We start from the raw sequence: 27,918 nt of genomic DNA on the forward strand, positions 1-27,918 counted from the left end.
TTTAAAGCAAGTAATTTATTTAAACATTTAACACATTATCATGAACAATAACTGTACATTTTTAAATCCAAATAAAAAGAATATATTGATAAGTCATGTTTAATCTTCATCACCATCTTGAGTTTTCGGTTCTCTTGGTGCTGGTCCACCGGCAGGTTTAGACATTATTATCTAAAAATATTAGGTGGAATAATTTATAATAATCTTTTTATTTTTAATAATAAAAATTATATTTTATTGAAATTCTTAATTATAATTAGTCTTCCTGGTGTGTTATGTCTAGTGTTGTTAATTTGCTTGGTCGTAAAATTTACAACCCTTTTATGTGCTCAGGCCGAACCGGGGTACCCGGGGTGGGGGGGGGTATATAAAATATTTTTTTATTGTAATAATAATAATCACTCATAGAGGGCAGGTCTAGGTCTTGGGGGGTCAGGAATATTTTTATCAACATAAAATATCGATATGGGTATCAAATAAAATCTAATTTAAATATCTTTAGATTAAAAGTATTCATTTTTTGTCTTGATGGGTATGACTTGGTCTGGGGGGGTTAAAGGGGGTGTCTAAAAAATATTTTTTTAGATATGGGTATCAGATAAAAGGTAAATAATTTTTTTTATTGAAATAATAATAACGGGTTAGGTTTTGAGGGGTCAGAATATTTTTATCAACACAAAATATCGATGTGGGTATCAAATAAATGCTAGTATAAATATCTCTTGATTGTAATAATTATACTCTGAGTAGGAGGGATGCCTTAGTTAGTCAGGAATATTTATATAAACACAAAATATTGATATAGGAATCAAGTAAATGGTATTTTAAATATCTTTTGGAGGGTAAAAAAATATTTTTTTAATATGGGCATTTAAATAGGTTACTAAAATATTTTTTATTGTAATAATAATTAAACTCTAAATGGTCTAGGTCTTGTAGGGCCAGGATATTTTTTATCAACACAAAATTTTAATATGACTATAAAATAGAAGCCAATTAAAATATTTTTCTACTAAAATAACAGTATTCACTCTTGGTCTCTTAATGGTAGTGTTGTTAATTGTTTGGTTGTGTAAAACCCAGACCCGGGGTTTGGGTCTAAAAAATCGACCAAACAAGCTCTGAGCATGAACTTTGAGCACAGACCCCGGTGTCCAGATAAATATTATTCTTTCAAATATTTCAAATAAAAAATATTTATCAATAATATCGAACTTAGATAGTAAAATCTTGCAAGCAACTCAGCTTATGGTTAGAAATTTTTTAATCGGGACCACTTAGGGCTTATAAATACAAAATAGGATTAAAATGAATTATTATGTAGGTTAGCTGAGAGATTATCTCCAGCTATACCATCATGATCCTAGTTAGAATTAGATACGAACTGAAATTTGTTTAATTTTATCAACTAGAGGACGAATATTTCATAATAATAAAATTAGGTATCTGTAGCTAATTTTTTGAATAAAATACCATGTTTTCTTATGTGATAAAAAATTAAATCATATATTTGCACATGATTTTAAAATCTAAAATATAGATGTGATATTAAAGCATCTAGTTTCTATAAACATAATCAAATATTTTTATTTTACAATAAAAATTCAATATAAAATTGATAAATTTAGATATATTTAAAAAAAAATTTCGTGGCTCAACCCGACCAGGCTGAAATTTTTTTAAAAGATATTAGGCCCGACCCAGCCCGAAGCTGATTATTTTTTAAAAAAATGCCCAGTCTCTAATGTATTATTCCAACATTCTCGTTGAAAACAGGTATAATTATGAAAATTATATTTTTTCCTTCTTTTAAAAAAATTTCGGAAGAAAAGGAAAACACATTGGTTTTTAATTATGATGTTCAAAACTCTTATTCTAATATCAAAAAAATATTCGTAATCGTAAATAACATCAGCATCGCTTTTCTTATAATTATATAAATAACCTTATTAAAACTGAAACAGAATATTATTATTAAATCAAAAACATAATATAATACTTAATTAATATTATATAATCATTTATTTTTAATTCTCAAAGATATTACATAATTAGAGGAAAATAGAAGTGAACAAGTCAAAGTAAAAATTATTATATTGAATATTTTTTATAAACAAATTACCACCCCCACCTAATTTACCATTTTAAAGTGAATGAAGTGAAACGAAACGCAATAAACGAGTATTATTATTGTTCTTAAATACAAAATAAAAGGGGGCAAACAAAATATTACATATTGAAATTAACCCATTACTGGTTAACGGTGCATATATATACACCACCTCCTGTATATCATTTTTAAACATAGTAGTTTTTATTTTAAAAAATAATAAAAAAGGTTTTTATATAGTTTAGACATTATACCTCAAAACTGGAAAAGAAAAATATGAAAATTTTTTTTTATGTCCCTAAGAAGCCCTCAAACATGGCGAATTTATGAGGTCTAAAATGCAAAGTCTTCTAAGTGATCTCACGAGCATATTATGAAATTATTTCGATGAAAACTAGTGTATATATTTTTTTTATAGATATATCAATATTTATCAATCATTTTTGAAATTTTAAATAATTAAAATTTTAATTGGTAGCCATATAAAGTTGACTGGTGCACATATGCACCGTTAACCATCTAGCAGTATAAATTATAATTTTTTTAATTATACTTATAACCATTACTAAGGAGGGGAGTGGGAGGTGGCTCGAGCCCCCTGAAAGTTTTGAAAAAAAATTTTATACTCAAAAAAAGGTATTTTGAAAATATTTGAGCCCCCTAAGAATCGAATAATATGTTTCTTTTATAATTTTTTATCTCGACCTAATTATATGAAATTATTCGCAAATATTAGGTTCATAAATATTCGAAAATTAAAATTATTCATAAAAATTTTAAATAAATTGTACCACATTTATTTTCTTATGCACCTGTTTTGTCAATTTAATCAAAATTATCAAAATAATAGATGACTAATTAAAAAATCAAGATTTTCTAAAATAAATATTTAATTAAAATTTTTAAATTAATCGTTTCTAAAATGACTTAACAAATAACGGAGTTTTACCTTCAGATACTGCTGGTGAATTTGAGATTCATAATTCAATTGATGACGACATTCCAGAACCATCTGCTACAAGAAGCTAATCTGTAATCGCCATTTAAAATGGAGAAAACAGATACGTTATATTCTACAATCCCTTTCAATGGGGAAAATGAAGAATAAAACTTGAAGACAATTTGCATAGTAAAAATCGATCAGATATATTTATTAATTTTCGGCGAAGACTTATATTCCCTAATTGTAGATCAAAGTAATATTTATGCAAAACAAATGAATATGTCTAATAATGTATAACCATCCCAGATATTAAGAGATTTATTGGAATTCTATTATTTACTAGATATCATTCGTCCCACAGTAAAAGATGTATTGTCTAATAATAGTGATATTTCTATTCCAATAATCCAGAATACAATGACCCAATTAAAATTACTAAATTTGAAATATAATATTCATTTACAGACAATACTAAAAACATATACATGATAGATTTTATAAATTTAGGCCTTACAAAACCAAATTATCATAAAATATATTTTGATAATTTCTATACCTTAATTAAACATTTTTCATACTTAAAACAAATGGGATATTTTACAACTGGAACTGTGAGGGATAATAGAATGGAGCATTGCCCAGTTGAATCTATAAATGCTGTAGCAAAAAAAGAAAGAGGATATTATGATTATAGGTTCAAAAAATTAAACGAAATATTTATAGTTCGTTAGAATTATAATATGGTGGTGACGAGGTATTCCAAGAAAATATCTTCTAAAATAAAAATTCCTCAACCAAATATGATCACTGCTTATAAAAAACACATGGATGGAGTTGATCTGTGTGATAATCCCATATCTACTAAAGAAAAAGAGGGAAAAAATGGCGGTGGCCAATATTCACAAATTTTATCGATATATCTTTGGTAAATTCGTGAAAAATTTGGAAATTCATGAATCGAGATTGCTTGCATTTAGGCGAGAAGTTACTACTTCATTTGACCACCAATAAAAATTGAAAAAAATTTAAGTATAAGGCACGCAAATCAGTTTGCATTACAGAGCGAAAACCCTACTGATTCATCTGGAAATTATTTATCCAAAATTATAGATGGAAAAAGACGTAACATTCAAAATATATGTGCCAAACATGTCAAATCACACTTCATACTAAATGTTTCAAGGGTTTTCATAATATATAAACATTTTCTCGTTTTTATTATAAATTACAAAAAAAGAATAAAGATTTCTATTGTTTTTTGATCTTATAGTATTATACCTAATTTTTATCTTTTTTAACCTCTCAACGGTGCAGATATGCCCCAGGCTAGATTTTCTATTTATGATTATTTTTTTCGGCTGATTTTTTTTAGAAAATCATATTTGAGCATTAATCAACATAATTTGAAAAAATTGAGCATTTTTATCAACTAGAAAAATCTTGACCATTAATGGGTTAAATAAAATAAAGATACATGTTTAAATAATAAAAAGATATTTATGTTGTAAATTTATAATTTGTGATGAAAATATCAAAGTACATCTCACATGCGTTTTTTTATATTATATTTTATAAAAATATTAAAATTTAGGAGAAAATGGTAAACCTCATAAGATATTCTTAATCTTTGATTCATCTATCAGCATTGCTGAGTTCGTTAAAAATGACGGGGAATGAGAATTTCCTCCTTACTTTTATAATAGTTGTTACTGGATATTTGAGAATAACATCCAATTTTTATTCGTTATAATCCTCTCCCCCCTTCAGGACAGGTTCAATCCATTAAAACTAAGTGTAAATTATGTCTTGAGTCAAAATATATTTAAAGCACTGATATATCAATATTATTTGTTAAAATATTACTGATCAACTAGACTAATATTTAATATTAAAAAAATTCCAAAGCAAAGTCCAAGGCCATATTAATTTTTAAAAAATTTCCCCAAGCCCAACCAAAAATCATAAGAATTTTAAAATACAATCAAAATCAAATTTTATGGGCCTTACTTTTTTGATAAAGCCGAGCCCAGGCCTGCAAAAATTTTTGTTTTAGGTCAATGTCTGATTCATAGTTAATAATAAAAAAATTGTAATAATTTTGAAAATATCTTGCCCAATATAATTTATAAAAAAATTTTCCAAGCCCAGTCCGACCCATTATAATTTAAAAAAATTTTTCTCAAACCTTCCATCGACAAATACAGCAGATAGAAATATTGTAATTCCTATTTTCAAAAATCATAGGATTTTCCACCCTGAGCTGAGCCTATTATTCTTTTCACCCAATATGATTATTATTACAAATTTAAATTTATTCTAAATATTACAATAGAAATAAATGGAGATTAAATTTAAGGCTGTTGTTAAATTACAATAAAAATAAATTATAAAATTTTATGAAAATTGCATGGGACTTGGTTTTTTGATCAGGCCTGGTTATGTCAGCAAAAAAAATTTCAGATAGATACTACTCAACGTATAGGGATTTTCTAAATAACGACCAAAATTCATTAAAATATAATAAGACCCTTGTTTATAAAAATAAATGATTTTAGATATAACTTTTTTAAAAAAAAATTTAACATTTTATTTTTGTTAAATATGCCATTTTATATCGGATCGGCAAATTTTATAATATTGGCCGATAACCGATATTTAAAATAGGTGAAATATCGTTTTACCCTCAAAAAGATATATAAAATACCATTTATTTGATTCCTATATCAATATTTTGTGTTTATATAAATATTCCTGACTAACTAAGACATTCCGCCTACTTAGAGTAAATTATTACAATCAAGAGATATTTATATTAGCTTTTATTTGATACCCACATCGATATTTTGTGTTGATAAAAATATTCCTGACCCCCCAAGACCTAGACCCGCCCTCTATGAGTGATTATTATTATTACAATAAAAAAATATTTTAAATACCTTTTATTTGATACCCATATCAAAAAAATTATTTTATACACCCCCCCCCCCCGGGTCTGGATTGGAGCCCGGGTCTGTGCTCAGAGCTGGTTTGGTCGATTTTTTAGACCCAAACCCCGGGTCTGGGTTTTACATAACCAACCAACACGTTATGTCACTCAAAAATATTCCCATCTCGTAATTAAATTTCACAGAAACTAAAAATACTAGGGATTATTTAAATAATATAATTTGTGACTCAAATATAAAATTTTTGAAAAAGATTTAAAACAAAATCACGATGTCCGTGATTTTCACTTTAATTAACCGGGTATTAAAATTTTTAATTATATTTAGGTATTAATAACAATCGTGCCTATTTTAAAAAGGGCCATTTAAATTCTAGTTTTTTAATTGATTAAACTCATATAATACATTTAATAGTAATAAATGTAACAATAAAATTCTAAAAAAATAAATATGTTTTGAGATGGTAGGTTGTAAACCTTATCAATGGATAATATCGTGTTAGAAGCTTGAGTAGCGTATTTAATAGCCCATTCTTTGACTATCAAGGGGTCTAATATTTCGTATTTGTGTGCATCTTTAATCATTGGAGTTCCTATCGACTAAATAATATTAAACCCAAAAAGTAAGATTTAGGCCTCAAACAGAATAAAGAAAATCATTAGTTTATCATATTTAAAAAAACAAAAAATCATTTTGATAATTATATCATACAAAAAATTGAATATGGTGGTTAAAAAATAAATAGATGTCAAACAATTTATTCATAAAATATAACTAAATGTAATTATGAATTTTAAAAAACCTCAATTTCAAATCCAAATGTTTTGTTTCCTTTTTGATGTTCAGCATTTAATAGAGAGATCAATTCCATAGCCTAAATGATAAAAATATGGACGAAATCAAATAATTGAGCAATTTATATAACTCATAACATGCTATCAGATTTTGTCGTTTATCTAGCTTGGTTATGATAATTTTTATAATTTAAAAAGTATCATTTTAAAAAGAGGTTTTCTCATTTATATTTGTCAGGTTAAATAACTACCTATTTTTTAAAAAAAGATTAATTTAGGAAGCGAGTAGCAAGAATATGGGTGGGGTAATATATTCTAGCATATTATAACACCTGAGATTGAAATCGGAATAAATCTGGGAATCGGAATGAAAATTGGAACTCGTTTCTTAAAATTTCTAGGAACTAGAATACAAATTTTTAGATTTTATCAAAAGTGCAATTAATTTTTATATTTTGTTCAAAATGTTGTGATATTTTATAGGGTTTTTATTTATTTATTAAATTTTTTAAATAGCTTCTTAACAGTATGGAATCGTAACCAGAGGTCTGCAATGAGCTGTTTTTTAAACCCCTATCTTGTTTTAAAAAAACTCACTCGTCTATCACATGTTTTTTTATATTCACCCACCTTCTCAATGTTTTAATTTTTTTTTATTGATTAAGATAACTTTTTATTTATTTTAATTTATGTATTTTTATTAAAACCTATAAAACATGCAATATTATGAAATAAAAAAATAATTTTTGATAAATATAAATCCCCCCAGCTCATTTCGCTAGAAATTTATTTTAAATTCATCGGCTTGCCTATTTTTAAAAAATATTTTTAACTCCCGCCCACGCTCCTTGGTAGTATTGGCGGGCAGGTTATAAAACTTGCCTATTGCAGATCCCTATTTGGAATCACGTCAAATTTAACCAGAGCCCATTTTTTTTAAATTTCATGAACCAGAACTAGAAGTTTGCACCTGGCGAATTTATAGCAGTTCCATGTATTTTTTCGGAAGAAATGAGCAAAATAGATGTATATTTATTAAAATGATTTTTTTATTTCATAATATTGCACATATTATATGTAAGTTAAAGTTTATTAAAATGAATAAGGAACTAGATCAACCAATAAAATATTTTAAACATGTAGTGGGCAGGCTAAACAAAATTTATATAAATGGGAAGGTGAGCGGCAGGCGTTTGATTTCAAAACTCCGGTAATATATATTTTTATTTCGATCTTAATGGTAATTTTTACATTTATTGAACGCGCTTCATAAACACTGAAGTTAGAGAATGTGGGAAAGTGTTCTATAAAAATTAATCATTTACCTTAACCCCCGCATTTTCAGCCAAGGCTTTTGGTATACTCAAAAACGATTCACCGTACTTTTTGATAGCATATTGTTGTAGGCCAGGACAGGTCTTAAACCAAAATTTGAAAATATAATATTGTAAATACATTAAAATTATAAGATTGTTATATTATTTAATTTTAAGAATCCAAATTTTTAATTTACAATTATAATATGCAAAATGTTTTATAAATTTGATTAAATTCCTTACCGTTATATATTTTTTCCCCTTAATATCCCTATAAGTTTCTATAAAATATAAACCTTATAACAGATCACTCAATAAAATTAGGAAAGGATTTTCTCGCCGAATTGGTAAATTATATTTAACGTTGATTGTTTACTAATTTTAGAAAATCTAGCTCTAACACGTGATTTGATAACACTCATTCCTAAATGTGACGTGAAAGTTCGTAACTAATTGAGCTAGGACGGGTTATTAGAAAAAAAATTCAACAAAAAACTTGACAAAATAATTAATAACAGTATTCTAATGATTCTTACAAGTAGTGTAGTTTCGCATTTTTAAAAATGAACATACTTCGTTTTATTAAAATTAGAATATAATAAAATTTTATGTATAGTATATGTAATAATTTGTACATCAGCATAATCTGATATTTCTAGTGCTAATTGAATTTCGGTAGCTCCTGCCCCTGGTAATACCCTTGGGTCCTGAAAAATAAAATTATAAATATATAATAATTTTCAAAAAAAATTTATCATAAAACATAATATATTATTATTATTTCATAAAATAATTTTAATTATTCATTTATTAGAAAACGTTTATATTTCACAATAGATACTAATATTTGTAAGAGTTTTTGAGGTACGGTTCCACCGGTGCAAAATTTTTTGGAAGAATAAGTAATAGTAATGTATTAGTATGGGATGAATCATTAATAAAAAATAATCATATTGATCAGGCAATTTTTTTTATTTAATCATTTCTTTATTTAAAGATTCATTAAATATCAATATTGATAGTAATCTGTAAGACTTACACTAAAGAATTTAAACTTAAATTCAGCCACCACTCACCCTTAAAGTAATTAAATTAACTGTATCTCGGGTATAGGCTTTTTTCCTGCCCAGCTCATTTTTAGTAAGCCTATAGAGGTTTAAGTAACATTTTTCGAAATGTTGCACCTACAAGTACGTTCGACGTGCCTACAAATGTGTGGAGGGCTCCTCATATTTTTACTTTTACAACCAAATTAAATTAGTTTCAATTAGATGTAAATGAGAAAAACCTAGTGTAGCTCTGTTGAACCTTCAACGCTAGAGGGCAAAAGGTCTATATATCACTTATTTCACAATAACAAAATGCAGAGACCTGCAGAGGTACCATTTGCATGGCCCGGATATTTTTTAAAAAAAAATTTTTTTGGGCCCAGCCAGGATTAAAAAAAAATTTTTTTTTAGGCCCAGCTCGGAAGTTTTTAAAATTATATTCAACCTGGTATATACAAAAAATTCACCTATTTGGTATTTTATCATATTTTTCGGCGAGTATTATCATTTAATAAGCAAGCATATTAGCTAATGTTGTTAAACGGCTCGTTTTGAGCCGATTTTTAGAAACGGTTAATTCAATATTTTCGCCAGAAAAATATTGACTAAGCCTCGAAATTTCAATACTATATGTCTAGACCATTGCTCCTTCTATGAGCAAAATTTTCAGGCTTGCGTAATATTTTTCTGGATAAAAAACTGAGTTAGCCGTTTTAAAAATCGGCTCAAAACGAGCCGTTTAACAACACTACTACATATAATAATGTATTTAATCCTTTGTGTATTTATTCCATGGCAGGAAAACTATAATTATATTATGTAATAGATACTATGAGTGTTAACTTTCACCCTACATTATATTAATCATTATAACCATATCTAATTGACAAATATAATATAATTCATATTGTATAAATTTTTTATGGCCCAGCCCAGCCTGGGTATTTTTTAAAAAAAATTCTCAGGCCCATATTTAAAAATTTAAAATACGGCCCGGCCCTGGTACACGGGCCTGCAGGTCTCTGACAAAATGAGTACAAATTAGAATAACATATTCCTGCCTTATTCCATCAGATATAAAAAAAAATTAAAAATAACCCTAGTCAATGCTTTATAGTTGTTGACCCCGTCGTCTATGACCCTTTCAATATCGTCCATCACGTTATCACTCGATCCTCTGAGGATTATGGTTACAAGTGATACATCTTTATTTTCTAAAAAAATTTACATATATATATACACAAAACAAGATGTTTATTAAAACTAACAATAATTTTATTGATACTCTCCTTAATGACATACAAAAAGTAAAATAAAGATTTAAAATTTTAATAAAGCATGATATTTTGAAGTCTCACTACATTACCAATAAAGAGCGGAAATTATTTATAAATAGAGAAGTACTTGTAATTGGCCGATTCTTTGAAAATCCAGAATATAAAAAATTTAAAAGTTTCTATTAATCTTTGTATATTAATTAGGCTCATCAAAAAATTATTCGTTATTTGTATTCGATCAGAAATTAACGAATCCAAATAATATTGAAAAAATTGAAGGAATAATAAAATAACATTATTTGTATTAAATTATCAGTAAATATTTAAATTATTTGTATCATGGTATTATCAAAATATTTAAATTATTGAGGCTGATTGCTCATTATCAATAATCATTTTTTATGGTAGTATTGATTTTGTTGATAGTGAGTGAGTGGATTAAAATTATCCATGAATTATAGGATACTAAAATCAAAACAAGCAACGAAAGTGAGACAATAAATATCTAACATATTAGGAAAAGCTTAATATTATAATTGTAAAAAAAAATATTTCATCATTTGAATTTTGACCCTTCTTTTTAATATATCTTTGAAAAAACTTAAAATCGAATTATTAGTATAAAAAATACGAAAAATACAATTTGTATATATATATAGAATAATTAAATCACATGAATACAAATTTAGAAATATATCTCATTATTCGATTAGTCTTTTTGGAGGTATAGTAAATTAGTAGTGTTTGTTAAGTCTTTTAAAATTTTCAGCTTCAACAAAATCAAATTGAAATGTTAGAAATCAGGGAATAGGAGGCCAATAAATTTCAAAATTATTTTATTATTACAAAAATCAAGATTATTTTATTTTAATTCCCAGCAACCTTTTTATATTACCATATTGTAGGTAAACTATTACATTTTAAACACTTATTAAAAATATTTAAAATCTAATGCAAACTATTAACCTTGATCAAATATAATAACGTTAGTCTCGCCTATCTCGTCTATGTAAACCTTATCACAGTGTCCCAATTGTTCAGAAGATGGTGCCGCCTTCATAAAAATAATTTTATAGGTATATAAAGATTCTATAATACCAGAGTAGGAATGACCCCAGCTCCAGTCATTTTGGCCACACGTCTTAAATCGAATTTTGATTGGAGCCTGATTACCATAATTTTGTATTTGTTGGCGAAATGAGAAGCCAAATCGCCAACCTTACCTCCTCCAGATACTATAACATTACAACCGCTACTAGCTATAGCCCTGAATTTCTGTGAAAAAAATAAATAACAAGGTTCTTTTATTTTCATTAATTTTAAGGAAAAAAATGATTGCAAATAAATCAAATAAATAAACATTGAATTGTTTGATTTTCTATATGATTTAAACTAGTAACTTTCGAGTTAGCTTACAATACATTTCAATTACTTACAAGTAGTGCTGTAAACGTTGTTTTATTCGTCATTTTTTAATTGTTTTATTAGTCACTTTTCAAATAATAAGCGAATCAATATCTTAGTAATTTAACTAATTTATTTTAAAATCCCAGAAAAATAACAATAATGATTTCTATCTTTACATTTTATAAAAAAAGTTTTTTAATTGATATGTTAAAAAATATAAAATTATATCACATATCTGCAACATGCCCACAATATTTAATAAAAAAGACAATTGTCATGGGAATGAATTGTAAATCGAATTTTAACTCGAATAAAAAGAATAGGAGTGTCGGAAATTTTTATTGTCATTATGAAGAAGTAAAAATTTTTAAATTGACCAATAATCTGAATAAAAAGTATTATTATAATAAAAAAAGTGGGAAATATCCATTGGAAATTTATAATAAAAAAATAAGTGATATTCAGAGGCCGTTAAATTAGTGTTGTTAAAGGGCTCGATTTGAGCCTATTTTTAAAAACGACTAACTCAATATTTTCGCCAGAAAAATATTTCCTAAGCCTCGAGATTTCACTAAGAGATGTCCAAACCTTTGTGTAATCTTGGAGCAAACTCGTTAGGCTAGCGTAATATTTTTCAGATAAAATATTGAGTTAGCGTTTTTAAAAATCGGCTCAAATCGAACCGTTTAACAACGCTACGTTTCAAATATAATGTATAATTCAGCCGATTAGAATGCATAAAATCCTAATAACTGAAAGAGATGAACAATGTTTATGCCCTCGTGTTAATTTGAGAATTGATAGGCAAAATGTTGAAATGTTGTTTGATACTGGTGCAAGCATTTCAATAATGTATAGGGAAACATAAATATTGGACTGAGGGTACACTCGAAAAAAAACCTCTTGTGTCATACAATTTAATGGGTCTGAAATAGCGGTTTTGGGTAAAACCAAATTGAGAGTCTCAATTATAAAACATTTGTTCTTGATTTATGGGTGGAAGAAAAAAAATGTTGAAACTATTATGGGGAAGATTGGATTAACAAACTTGGTCCTCGTAATAATTATTAGGATATTTTTATAATAGTGAATTGGCAATAGATAATGCTGAACGGAAAATAATTGGGATAGCATCAGAAATAAAATTCATTAAATAAGAAATGGCTGATGTATTGAGTAAGGAAGTGAATCCTCTCATTAATTCAATTTGTGAAATTTCTGACGAATAAATTGTTGAGCAGTGTAATTCTAAAAATAACATCGAAATTAATGAAAATCAAATTGATGAATAAAGTCCGTGAGGCTATACCTTTTTATTGAAAGAAAATATAGAAATTGGGGCAAGGTTTAAATGATTACACACAGTTATTGAATGTATATAAATAGTTTCTTATTCATTGCTGATTATATATTATTTATTGAAATAGCTTTATTTGATTAAATTCTTATTCACAGTTGTAATTACATTATGTTCTCGTTCTCAGTGAGAGAATTAGAAGGTGTAATGTGATTTGATATTTAATAAATCGGTGAGATATTTTAGATTCACCATGTGTTACACGATATCATTTAATATACCCTTTAGCATATCTTATTTTCTAATTGTTATTTTCGTTTTAAAAAATAGATGTGTGTTGTCTATTATAAGAATAATATTTTTTCTTTAAAAATTTTATTATATCCTCTCGAAATTAAATATCCTTAAAAATAAAATAATATATATCACATGGATTGTCTATTTCTCTCAAAATGTCTACAAAAGAAATATATTGTAAATTAGTATTATGATTAATAAAGTTATTCTTTTAAAAATTTTTTAAAAATTATATATAATAACTATTTTTTGAATTTATTTACTAGCTATTAAAAAAATGTGTGCTGTTTATAGCTATTTTTATAAAAAATTTATTGTAAAAAACAAAAGCAAAAATGTCATGTTATAAATTTAAAATAAGAACAATACCCAGTGAGTAAAATTTAATATTTACGTAAAATCAAATGTAAAGTGGATAAATTTAAATATTTATGTAAATCTGCCAATTTTAAAATAAATCGTGATACCAATATTCTGTAAGGCAATAAAAATTTAATAATTCAGATGTGGTGATAAATTTTAACTCACAAGGGCTAATTGATAAGATAGACACTAAGCTTATGAATGTCTGACATCGAATAAGAACATGAAGACCCGAAGACGACTGCCCCAGGAAAGTATGATGATGAACACAGATGAGAGGAATGAACCGAGAACAAAGACTCGGAAGAATGGTTATTGGAGGCAGAAAAAGAAAAAAAGTGCTCAAAATAGATCGAAATTTTTTTTTTGTGTAAAACAATTTTAATCAAATATGTTCTATAGAAACAAAAGTGTTATAGGCACAATAATTAGGAATCATAATAATTATTATATAAATTTGCATTATAATATAAATTGGTTCTGCGCATACCCTTGGACGTTAAGGGTGGGCATGTTGCAGATTCAAAGAATAATCCATTTTTGAAAAAGCTTAATAGATCATCTTCAAAAGAATCTTCATCAAAACTTTTTTTATCTCTAGAAAATAATCTGGTGTGTTGTTTTTTAAAGGAATCAAAGTTTTCCTTTTCTTTGTCAAGATATTTATCAAACTGGAAATAAGTTCAAGATTATTACCTTCGTTGACATATAATTTTACCCAGAGCTAATGCAGGTAAATTATTGTTGATAGCATATATTCATCTTTATAGATGTGTTAAAATCTATTGATAAATATTCAAAATATAAATTGTAAACTATATTTCAATAATATACCTTTTATCAATGAGGATTGCATTAATAAGTGGCTTACAAAACTTAAAATTAAGTTTTAATATATAAATAGTTATCATGGGAGAGTGAGATATCACAAATGTTCTAAAATCTAAAGAGCCGTAGCTAGGTTCCATAACAAATAAAATCATATATATATACATCATATTCTCACTAACCATATAATATATATATGAAGGAATTTCATTAAAATCTCTGCATTTTGATCACAAAATTCGAATTGGTCTCCATAATAAGATTATTAATTTCATAGATATAAAAAGAGTTCCATCTTATTATAACCGGTTAAATCAGATATCTTCCCATTTCCTTAAAAATGGCTGCACAGCTTGGAGACTGTCCATGTTTATTCTTAATTTTTTTTATTAGTATAAAAAATGTTTCATATTGGAGCCAGGGCAGGTTAAATCATCTTCATCTGAAGAAATATGTACAATTGGCAACATTTAAGATAAATTATAATATTAGATAAACAGAATGTAAATTCTTGTTTCAATAGTAATTAGATTAACAATCTTGACTATTTATCAAAGAAAATTTAAAATAAAAATGAAGGAGTTTGGTGATAGTTCTAACTTAAAATATTTATAAAATAAATAAAAATAAATTTATAATAATGTTTTTTCCATAAGGGAAAAAAATTACGAGTAACGTTTTGCATTACCGTTACTTAAAAAAAAGAAACGCACTTCTAGAAGAAGGTAACAAAAGGTCAGTTTTTAAACCCTACTATTAAAATTACCTCGCTATCCATTAAAAAAAAAGTAGCGCACTATTAGATATTATTTTTTTAAAGTAGCTTTGGCTACTTTTATATAAAAAAAATTAGGAATAAATTTGTTTTATCTTTTGAATATAGTTAGTTATTGATTATAAAAAATTTTATGTAAAAAGACTAAAATTAATGTAATAAAAAATAACTATTTATGATAATATTTATAATAAAATCATTTCTATACTATTATCTTTAAGTCTAGAGCGATGATCAGAAGTATAGGTTCCCCTTTACTAAATAATCTTCTAGTACTTGAGGGCAAGATTTTATATTCATACTGGCTAATAACCTATCAAGAATGACGGAGTTGAGGGGTAATTAGTTAGTTTGTGTATATGGTATTAAATATGCTTTATATTAAAATTTAGGAAAAGAAATAAAATTGTTGCAATGTAACCTGTGTGCCTTAAGGATATTAAAAATATCAAAATTTAAATTTGTGATAGGAATCATATTGAGTAAAATTAAAAATAACAATTAGACATTGGCCTGAAATTTTTTTTTTGCAGACACAGCTAGGCCTGATCAAAAAACCACGTCCCATGCAACTTTCACAAAATTTTGCCATTTATTCCTATTGTAATTTAATAATAATGTCTTAAATTTAATTTTATATTTAGAATAAAATTTAAATTTGTGGTAGAAATCATATTGAATAAAATTTAAGCTTGGAAATTTTTTAATTTTAAATATGGGGTAGACATTGGCTTTTAAATTTTTTTTGCAGACATAGCCAGGCCTGATCAAAAAACCAAGTCCCATGCAACTTTCATAAAATTTTGCCATTTATTTCTATATAACAATGTCTTATATTTAATTTTATATTCCATTTATTTCTAATGGGTAATTCCATGACAAATCGACCAGCGATTCGGCCGACCATCTCAAAAATGAAGGAAACTTGGCATATTAGTTATTTATGTTGTAAATGTTACTAAAATCAAAATTTTAGAGTGCTAGCTCAGCCAGATCCAAAGATATACGCCTTCAAAGTCGAAAATCGCGAAGGGCGTGATTTCATTAAATCTTGTTATTTTAAAAAATACTTAAGATAGAGTTACAAATTATATATCATTTTATAGCCCTTAAAATTTTACGTTGGAAAATATAAAAAAATTCTTATTTCCGGTAAAAATAAAAAATTAACATTGTTAGGAAGGGATTTTTTTTGGGTGTTAATATTCACTAAAAATGTTTATTACCTTTATATTAAACGATTTAATAAAAAATCTCAATAGCTATTTTTGTTTTTTTAATTTTATAGATGGCGTTATAATAAATTTTTTTTATAATACATAATTTTTAATAAAAATATAAATAGTATTGTGATTAAAATTAAAAATCAATTAAGTATAACCAAGAATGATGTCCTGGGGCGATATGTAAGCAGGCAGCCCATACAGATATTATTTTATTGACGCTATATTGTAAAATAAACGTTTTTTAAAATTTTATATTCAAACTATTATAATTTCGCGCTTATTAATAGAAATTCCTAAGGCCATAATTTGTAGATATATCCTTTCACTGTTGTGGATCTACTATCGTTATTATTTAAAAATTTATCAGCTTATTTTATTTTTTTTATTCCTATCATAGCTACCAATCAATCATCATATATTTCAAAACTTAAACATTTTTTACAACCAAATGAATTTATGATAATTTTTGATTTCTCTGAAAATTATGCATTATAATCCAAGACACTGTTCAATAATGTTATTGCAGTACATTTATACCAGACAAAAATGATAAAATTTTGGACTAATCAATTCAGCAAAAAGCCAAACAAAATATATTACTGCTCTGATGCATCAGCTGCACAATAAAAACAAATTTTTTTTATATATCTGTGTTATCATGAATCAGATTATGGTGTAGCAGCTGAATGGCCATTTTCAGCTACATATTATAGAAAAGGTCCATGTGACGGCCTTGGCGGAACATTAAAAAGATTAGCAACACGTCCAAGTCTTCAGCACTTCAATTCTGGACACATTTTAACGCTAGTTGATTTATATCAATTTGCAAAAAAACATGCCATCAGTAAATTTTACATATATAACCAACGAACAATACATACAAGAGATTAAACTACGAGAAAGATTCAATATAGTATGTCCCATTCCTGGAACTCTGTATTTCCTTTGAGTTTAAGTAAACTTAAATCAAAAATATATTCATATGCAGATCACTTTCAAATTAACAATATCTCAAATGCCGATAATGTGTCTTTAGCCGATATTAAAGGACTCGTAACATGTGTTTATGACGATTTTTGGTGGTTAGTCACAGTACTAAAAAAGAATGGAATTACCGAGGAGATATATATTTCCTTTTACATCTCCATGGACCATCACCATCCTTCTACCTCACAATTGCGGAAAAGATATGGTTACCCATTAATCAAATAATAAGTAGTAGATCCTATTACAGTGACAGGACGTACCTACAAATTATCGTCTCAAGAAATTCTATTAATAAGCACAAAAATGGGAATAGATTAAAACAAGAGGTATTTAATTTCATATTGTTTGTGTATAAAATTAAAATATGTTTATTTTACAATTTAATGTCCTAATAAAATAATATCTTTATGGGCTGCCTGCTTATATATCGCCCCATGACATCATTCTTGGTTATACTCAATTGATTTTTTAATTTTAATCACAATACTATTCATATTTTTATTAAAAATTATATATTATAAAAAAAATTTAATATAACGCCATCTATATTGCATTTTTTTATTTATAAAAATAATAAAAATTTAAATATAATTAAAAAAACAATATGGCTATCGAGATTTTTATTAAATCGTTTAATATAAAGGTAATAAACATTTTTATTAAATATTAACACCCAAAAAAATCCCTTCCTAACAATGTTAATTTTTAATCTTTACCGGAAATAAGAAAACCATTGAAATTTTTTAATTTTTTTTTATATTTTCCAACGTAAAATTTTTAAGGGGTGTAAAATGATATATAATTTGTGACTCTATCTTAAATATTTTTTAAAATAACAAGATTTAATGAAATCACACACTTCACGATTTTCGACTTTGAAGGCGTATATCTTTGGATCTGGTTGAGCTAGCACTCTAAAATTTTGATTTTATTAACATTTACAACATAAATAATTAACATGCCAAGTTTCATTCATTTTTGAGATGGTCGGCCGAAAATCTCGTTTTTTTGGTCGATTTGACGTGGAATCACCCTATTGTAATTTAATAATAATATCTTAAATTTAATTTTATATGTAGAATAAAATTTAAATTTATGATAGAAATTATATTGGGTAAAATTTAAAATAGATATGCTTGAAAATCTTTTAATTTTAAATATGGACCAGACATTGGCCTGAAATTTTTTTTCTCAAACCTGGCCAACCCATAATAATTTTGTAATTTTTTATTGTTGGGAAAATATTCTCAAGCCAGCCAAGCACCATAATAATTTGTTAATTGAGAACTGAAATAAAATATATAGGTCATAATTCATTTTAAAATAAAATCAGAATATGAAAGTTGCATGAGCTTGGTTTTAATCAGGCCTGGTGATTTCTGCAAAAAAAAATTTTCAGACCAATGTCTAGCCCATATTTAAAATTAAAAAATTTTCAAGCATTTCTATTTTTATATTTTACCCAATATGATTTCTATCACAAATCTAAATTTTATTCTAAATATAAAATTAAATTTAAGACATTATTATTAAATTACAATAGAAATAAATGGCAAAATTTTATGAAAGTTGCATGGGACTTAGTTTTTTGATCAGGCCTGGCTATGTCTGCATAAAAAATTTTCAGGCCAATGTATAACCCATATTCAAAATTAAAAAATCTTAAAGCTTCTCTATTTTAAATTTTATCCAACATGATTTCCATCACAAATTTAAATTTTGATATTTCTAATACATGCTCACGGTATACATTGCAACAATTTTACCTTTTTTTCTCCTAAATTTTAATATTTATATAAAAAATTTTAATAAAGTATATTTAGTACCATACGCACAAACTAAATAATTACCCTTCAACCCCATCAGCTAGTATGGTAATAAAGGCAAAATTTTAAAAATATCAGCTATTAATTAATAAATATATAATTAATATTTTAAATTTAAATATATTCAAGTTGGTGCATGCTTAAAACATTCGCCTTTGAAACGGGAGGTTTGTGGTTCGACTCTTGTAGAGATCAAAAAATTAACATTACACTATATAGTCTCCTTAAATTTTAAATACATTGGGAAAATACGAAAACGATGTTTTGATTATGGAGATTATATATGTTAGATTTTTATAAAAGAAAAAATATCAAAAATACTCATTTGAGTATTTTTAGATTTAAAACGTGTCTAGGGTATTTTCTATCTCTGACAACTCTGCTATTAGAGTATCTTTCATCACCTCAAAGTTGTCTGCTATCTTAATAATTAATGTCTGGCAACAAAAAATGTTGTACCAGGGGATAGTTTTAATCATTGTAAATGATGGATTATCAACCAATGATGGCTGAACTGCATCAATTATAAAATTGACAATGACTTTATCAGCCAATTTCTGAGAAATATTAGCATGTTCAATATTATTAATCAATTAGGTTTGAATTGAATTGGTCTCCTTTATACCAAAATTATTAAAATGTTTTTCTATCTCTTTAAACTGTTGGCATGAACATTCTTAAAAAGATATACTATTAGAATTTAAAAATGACAATTACCTTGAGTTTTTTTGAGGTTATAGTTACTAGATTTATTTTTTCTATATTTTAAATAAATAAATCTGTAGCCACCTTGTTTTACACATTAATTTGAAAATATTTTTCAAATTCTGGAAAAGGAAAATTTGTATTATTGTTATCAAAGCAATTTCTTCAGGGTACCTTCCACTTCATTAATATTATAATTGTCTTACTCACTAACATCGATTTTGATATTCATTTTCAATGACATTTTAAATAACTTATACCAAATGAGATGATTTAGGTTTATAATACAAATTTCAAAATTATGTAACCATAAAAATTATAATTAATTATGATATTATATTTAAATTTTCATGTTTATAGTTACATTCATTATATTTTTTTTAAAATAACTAAGTAGTGTGCTACTTTTCAAAAAAATAAATATATGTTAAAAAAGTAGGTTCTATTAGTTATAGCTGCCCAAAAAGATAGCGCGCTCAACTTTGTGAGGCGTTCCTTTTCTTCAAGAAAGGTAACGCCATTACTTTTGACTTTACTTTATAGCACTACAAGCAATCAACTTTTATCAAAATATGTCATATTGTCATCTGACCTTATAATGGGTAATTGATTTATAATATTCATTTTTTTGATAAAGAATGATAAAATATATTCCAAAACCAATAATTTAATTATTCGATAGGTCATTTCATATTTACATAGTGCTTTGTTAACAAAATTTTTTTTAAAAAAACTAATTTTAATATTTTTTTTAAAAATAAATAAATTGTAAACTTGTTCGAGTAAATTTTCTTCCCCTTTCGTGTAATTGAGCAGTTGATCAGCACTTTTTAGCAGCACTGTACCCTTTGTCTCTGTCTGGCCTTGGTCAATAGCACAAGAATAGAGGCCGATTTTAGCATTTTGAACACTAGTTATCTCGCTCTCGACCTTGATTTTAAAACACATGCCCCTCAGGATATATGATTGGGTTATAGCAGAGCCCTTTTGTCAAATTTTTGAGTGTTTTTTTTGTAAAGTTATTTTAAGAGAAATCAGTTGGGTCATGTCTAAAAATTCAAAAAAAACAAAAATCCTAAATTTTTTGAAATAAATGTATAATTTATCAATTGATCAGTTTAAAAATTACATGATGGACCATTTAACAATCATTTGCTTCTTGTATTTTTAATATCTATTTGAAAAATAGTCAAATTAAAAAATCCAGGCCTAAAGACAAAAAATATGGGCTGAGTCATAAAGTATTACCATAGTATAATGTTTTATAATTTTGACTTTGGGTCCCAGCCCATGTTAATATATTGCATAAGTTGAAAATAGTTCAATCTTTGGAAAATACAAATTAATGCCTCAAGGCATATCTAATGTTTTAAATTTACAATGTTTTTCGATTTTAATACTTTCCACATTTAAAGTACTTTAAATTTCTGGTCCATAAACTATGTGTAAGCAGAATATGCTGCACCTTAAATAATCATTTAAATATACTTACCAATATTTTGCAAACTCTTATGTTGTCAACGTTGAATGAATCTTTTTCTTTACTTTTAGCCATAACTTTAAAATAAAAAAATAATATTTTTATTTCTTGATATGATATAATCTAGTTATTATTTTAAAAATACAATAAAAAACTGAAAAACTTCGTGAAACATAAAAAACAAAAATATATGAATTATTTTTAATAAATTGTTATAATTTACTGCAGGCTTTAACTATCAGTGGAACTAGGACATCTTCATTACCATATTGCTTGCTCATGATACATGATTTTAGATATTTTATCATTTCTTTTTCATCTTCAAAATTTTTAACACTATCACATGTCATTCCTATATCATAAAATATTGCTAAATTTAAAAATATCTGCCAAGCATCTAAATGCTCTTAACCAAAAAATTGATTCATCTTGAATAAAAAAAATCCAACTGACAATAAAGGTCTGCAATGGGCAGACAAAATATTTTAAATTATTGGGAACATGTCTAAAAAAATTTCAAAATGGCAGACAGGTGCCCCTCCCAAATTATTTTTATTTATATTAGATATTGATGCATCGTTCTAGCTGAATTCTATTAAAAATAAGTCCAAATATTTTAACTTATGATATCATGATTAAGTGATTTCTTACAATATAATCATATTTACCCAAATTAAAAGTAATATGAGTATTATGGCAAGTCATCTTTAAAGGTTTTACTATCAATGAAAATATTTATTTTAATCTATATTAACTAAAATTATTTTAAAAGGTTCAGAGTTGTGTATTATGACAATTGTGACCTTTACAGGTGGTATATTATCATTGAAATTATATCGAAACATGCTCAAAATATTTATATTAGCCTATTTTACTAAAATTATTTTTAAGGTCCTGAGATGAGTATTATGACAATTATCACATTTATAAGTTTTCAAGTAAGAAATATGTTCAAAATATTTATTCTAGCCAATTTTAACCCTCTATTGCGTACATCATATTTGAATACACATGGTAAAAATTTTAATATAAATTTTTTTACAGTTTAATACACATGATGTATAATAGATACACATACATTTTATTTATTTCTATAGTTAATTTTGTCAAAAATGAAAGATAGCTATCAATATAAAAATTCTAAAATACCTAGTTTACAACTTTTATATAGTTACATTTTTTCCATTTTATAAATATGTCATTTCTCCTGTACAAATTTTTAAGGAACAGTAAGTTAGACATCCTATAAATAAAGGTAAAAGAAATGTTTTATGTATAAATAGATTGTTATATTCATTAATAATCTTTAAAATTTAAATTTATGAATTTGGGTTGATTATTTTTTCTTTATTTGCTATCTATAGTCAAAATGTACTGTATAGAAGATGGTTCTGATTCTAATCTTAGTGGCTCATCAGATGAGGAAATTCTTGATTCTAGATCAGCAGATGTTGATTCTAGTGGAAATGCATTTCAACTATTGGTACCACTACACATTCCAATTTTAAATTGTGTTTTGATAATTGGTTCTGTGGTATAGAACTTAAAATATTACTCATCAAAAATGGAGTATTGCTACAGTGAGAGCTAATAAAATTTATAATTCTCAGTTTCCAACAAAGAATTCTAAAGGATGGAACGTGGATTCACATAGGATCACGTAAATGATAAATCTTGATCAATGTATAGGCGAGATTTTGTAGCTTTAACAGTACCATTATTAACATTTAAAATTTGAATAGCACATACTCTGTAAATGTAACAAAAATATGAACGCCAGCATAAAAAACGAAATGAAAATTAATATAAATTTGTTTTATTACATTATTCATCAAATAATAAAATTATGTCTTAATTTTGTAATAGGTTTGAAATTGAAAAAATGATACTTTTTACATGCATTTTATATTTAAATACATACACTGATATTTTTTTTACGGTTTAAAAATTTTTTTTAAAATAATTATTTTTAGTTTATTAAAGCTGCAATTCAAGAGTGGAGACGGATCCGTTTTTTACATCCGTTCCGTCAAAAGTCAATCTCATTTAAAATGTTATATATTGATTTTCATTTTTAAAAATGTATAAGTAATGTTATAACGCTCTATAAAATTTGCTGGATCAAAAAGTCATGTTTTGACTTCAAAATTTGCCGGATCTGTTTTTAAGATGGAAGGTATTGGAACCAACGCACTATAAACATATATATCATTTTTAATGAGATTGACCTTTGACGGAACGGATGTAGAAAACGGATCCGTCTCCACTCTGAATGCAGCCTAAGAGGCCGTTAAAGACAAAAATAAGTTTTTTAAAAAAATTATACATTTATTGATGTCACACAATAGAAGGTTAATGGCTGAGTGGAGTATTATAACATTTGTCACTTTTCTAGTTAACATTAAATATTAATACATTAAAATTATGATAAAACATTTTTAAAAAATCATATACTTCTTATTCAAAAATATAAGGTATTATGACAATTGTCAAATTTACAGCTTAAAATTATTCAAAAAATATTTTATGATGGAAAATTTTTTTACAAGAATATTTTGGTAGATCAAAAAATAAAATATCATAACAGATTTCTCAAAAAAGACTTCTAAATCAAAAATCTTCTGAGCTATAATCAAATCATAAAAGTTTTTCTATATTTTACAAATCCCAATTTGCTCACAATCACAGAAGTTTTTATTTTCTCAAATATTTTTGATTTTCAAAAGGCAAAAATTTTGAAGATTTTTCAGCAAATCTTAAACTTTGGTTTAAATTGGTTTTAGTTGAAGAATTTTTTCTTTTAAATGAGCTTGCTCTCTGATCAGATAATAAAGATATATTTATAAAGAATTGAAATTGTTTTGTTCTATTCATAACGATTATTCAAATTATTATTTAATTTAAGCGACAAAATTAGTTAGCTCAGAACTAGAATGTTTGATTTTTTAGGCTTGAACCCTACGCATTATATTTTATGTCTAAGCTTGGCTTATAATTCACTTGTAGCGCTATAATAACTTTACACCTTTCATATATTTCATTTTTGACAACAAATTTTTATATTAATTAAATATTATTTATTAATAAACCTGGTAATATCTCCAGAGCCTTCTTTTTAGCCATGTTATATCCTTCTACAATATCAGCAGTGGCTAAACCCTTTTGTTTTTATGATTTTATTTTTTTCAAACTTCATAATTTGTATATTAATTGATGAGGATATTAAAAAACGTTGAAGGCGTATTTTAATATGACAAATTAGAAGAGATCTGTAAAACAAGACCCACCTGTCCAATAAACACTTTAAAAAAAATTATATGTGGCCAGGCAATTCATACATAAAAAAATTTTGACAGGGAAATTAGTACATAAAAAAAGTTTTAAGCTAGGCTGACAATTTATATATAAAAAATCAGACAAGGTTTCACAAATCTCTAATTTATCATATAATTTTAAAAGACTAGTATGGGAATCATTTTGAATTTCAAGCGAATATTTTAACATTGATTAATATTATTTGAAAATAAATTACAATATGCTTATTTCTTTGTATTAAAAAAGTTGTTTATCTAATATATTGTCTATAAATAATATAGTAAATGATAAAAGCTTAAAACAGTTTTATATGAAATATAGATATCAAGCATAATAATTAGTAAAATGGTTGTTATCAAAATAATGAAGGTCAGCAATCCAGTTCTATTGGCTTTAGACCAGGACCAATATTTTTTGAGGACCACCAGGAACCCAAACCTTTATTTATAACAGCTCAGTTTGGTTACAGTTCAGTATGCCCAAAATTATAATTGTTATGATTCTTAAGAAAAAATTTATAAAGTTTTGGTTTGTTTCAGCTAATTGTAAAGGTTCATTACAATTAAAAATTATTTTTATTGAAGCAACACCATCGTATAATGATTTTAATTATAAATATTATTTATTAAAATTTTTGAAACTAATAATATTGTTTATTAATAAAATAGTGAAATTAATTATTTTTATTATAAGTATCTATGAATAATATATAAAAAAATATATAAGAATCTTAACTCTTTTTCTAAATATATTATTTGAACCTATAAGTAATATATTTTAAAATATAAATGGATTCATATTTGTTTGTTGTGGTGATAAAACAAATTTTAGCCCCAAAAAAGCACTTTCAACGTAGAGAAAGCTGCACGTTATATAAGAGCAAGTTTATATAATTCTGGATATTCAATTTTTTTTGATTCCTAATATATAAAAATTAAATTTTTAGATTAATTAAATACAACTAAATCAAAAATTGGTTATTTAGATATTTTGCATACTAAAATATAGAAAATAGGAATGCTCATGAAGCAATGAAAAATTAATACATATTTCTTATGGATATTAAACAAATATTTTGATCATTTAATAATTATAAATAATCAGACAGATATGGTAAAATATGTAATACACCACAAGAAATAAAATGTAAAATTAATTATTTTATTTGGCTAAAACCGGTTTAACTTTATTTTACTCATTCAAAAAATAAATATATCGATTCAGTTATGGTTCAGATATTTGTAAAGGTTTATAATGGTTTTGTGGTTCATTCCATATCCATGAGGACCACACAATTATTTAGGTTTTAAATTAATAAATTTTTTTTGTATATTTTTATGTTATTTTTCTGAAATTATTTTCGTTTTTGTGAATTTTTATTTTGCAATATGAAAGCTGTAAGTTTGCTAAATAATCATTTCACTTATAGTCCCAAAAAAACAAGAATTAGTTAGGTAAAAACAAAAATATTTTGTCAATCTATTTATTTTTTTATGGTCTGGATTGATTTTTTTAAGATTGTGGTCCTATATAGTCTGGACCAAAGACCAGACCATGACCTTCACTAGAAATCAATGGCCATGAAGAGAGTTTACTAGGAAAAAAATAAGATATATATATTAAAAGCGTGATGAACAAAAAATTTGAGCAAGAGTAGACTTTTATTAAATTTTAACAGGACAGGTAAAATATTTAATTGGCCAGGTATTTATGCAAAATATCTTAATAGACAAGTCTTTGCATAGTTATACTAGTGTAGTTAAATTACTCGTTTTGAGCCGATTTTTAAAAATGGCTAACTCAATATTTTAGCCTGAAAAATATTGCTTAAGCCTCGAGATTTTGATAATATATGTATAGACCTTTGTTCCTTCTATGAGCAAAATCTAATGGTTTGCGTAATATTTTTCTGGATAAAATATTGAGTTAGCCGTTTTTAAAAATTGGCTCAAACAAGCCATTTAACAACACTAAGTTATACTCATCCTAGATGGCCTAGAACTCACTTTATTCCTTCTGATTATATTTTATCAAAGTCATTCTTCTATAATAAAAGCCACTAACTTTAAGAAATTGGGGGCATTATAATAATTCTATTTATATTTTTCCTAAGCCCTAATAATGACATAATTACTATCATTAATATATCCTTATTTTAGCTCTATATGTCTCCGCTAGCAGCCTTTATCAAGTATGCTAAACTGCCTTGAAGAACTGGCTGTTAGCAGCCATGGCTGCTCTAACTATATCTCTTTGTTAGTACACAAGAGTAATCCTTACATTACAGGTTCTAGAGTGAACTAACAAGTGTTCACCTTTGGCTTGAAAAAATTATTAATTTAAAAATGATATATGGTTATATACTCTTATGTTACAAATAAAATATATATTATAAAGTATATAATTATACAGATTTTATTAGTTCTTTAGCATTTTCTAACAAAGCACCTGCAAAAACTAAAACAAAATTTGTACCATCACCAACTTCTTCTTCTTGTATCTGAGATGCATACATTAAAATCTTAGCTGCTGGATTTTGTAGCTATAAAATATATTGCGTTAACTTAAGATAATTATTTAGATTTATTACTTCCATTTGATTCATAATAGCAGCAGCATCATTTGTAATAGAAATTTTTTCTAGGTGGTTTATAATCAACTTATTCATGCCTAATTATAAATTTAATATATATATATTAAATGACTACACCATTAGGTCCAAAAGAGGAAGCAAAGCTTTTAGTCATATTGGCACATGTTGAAATATTCATTAAGTGGTCATCAGCATCGTCCATATACTTTAAAAAAGAAATCATATGTAGTCAAAAAAATATCTAACCATAGTTCCTTCTTTCAACATTTGTAGAAGGCCTCCTGCAGACGGAATTTGCATCGAAGTCATATTCTGTAATTTTTAAAGATACTAGTATTTTTTTTAAAATGTGCTTTTAAAGTTGGGTGGTATAGATTGATAAAAT

The 27,918-nt window shown here is 25.9% G+C and overlaps 1 protein-coding gene across 1 annotated transcript; it reads right to left on the reverse strand.

The window, feature by feature from the left end:
• On the reverse strand, positions 1–27,918 carry LOC135923153 (T-complex protein 1 subunit theta-like). Its single transcript, XM_065457745.1, has 16 exons — positions 27,780–27,918; positions 27,651–27,738; positions 27,531–27,610; positions 27,351–27,482; positions 24,715–24,784; positions 21,849–21,977; positions 21,638–21,702; positions 20,920–21,129; positions 11,533–11,709; positions 11,401–11,488; positions 10,256–10,371; positions 8,744–8,815; positions 8,118–8,210; positions 6,801–6,872; positions 6,475–6,597; positions 1–171 (listed from the first exon to the last, which is right to left on the reverse strand). The coding sequence occupies exons 1-16, from the start codon at positions 27,840–27,842 to the stop codon at positions 100–102; spliced, it is 1,650 nt and encodes a 549-aa protein (XP_065313817.1). The 5' UTR covers positions 27,843–27,918; the 3' UTR covers positions 1–99.

The sequence above is a fragment of the Gordionus sp. m RMFG-2023 genome, chromosome 2, assembly GCF_954871325.1.
Source record: "Gordionus sp. m RMFG-2023 chromosome 2, tfGorSpeb1-WG-v2, whole genome shotgun sequence".
NCBI classification, from domain to species: Eukaryota; Metazoa; Nematomorpha; class Gordioida; order Chordodea; family Parachordodidae; genus Gordionus; species Gordionus sp. m RMFG-2023.

Excerpts from the sequence above, each read along its gene's own strand:
- LOC135923153 (XM_065457745.1), bottom strand. The coding sequence starts at position 27,842 with ATGACTTCGATGCAAATTCCGTCTGCAGGAGGCCTTCTACAAATGTTG. Across the intron at positions 27,611-27,650 it reads TTCCTCTTTTGGACCTAATG|GCATGAATAAGTTGATTATA; the intron begins GTGTAGTCATTT and ends ATTTATAATTAG. Across the intron at positions 6,598-6,800 it reads CATTTGGATTTGAAATTGAG|TCGATAGGAACTCCAATGAT; the intron begins GTTTTTTAAAAT and ends AATATTATTTAG.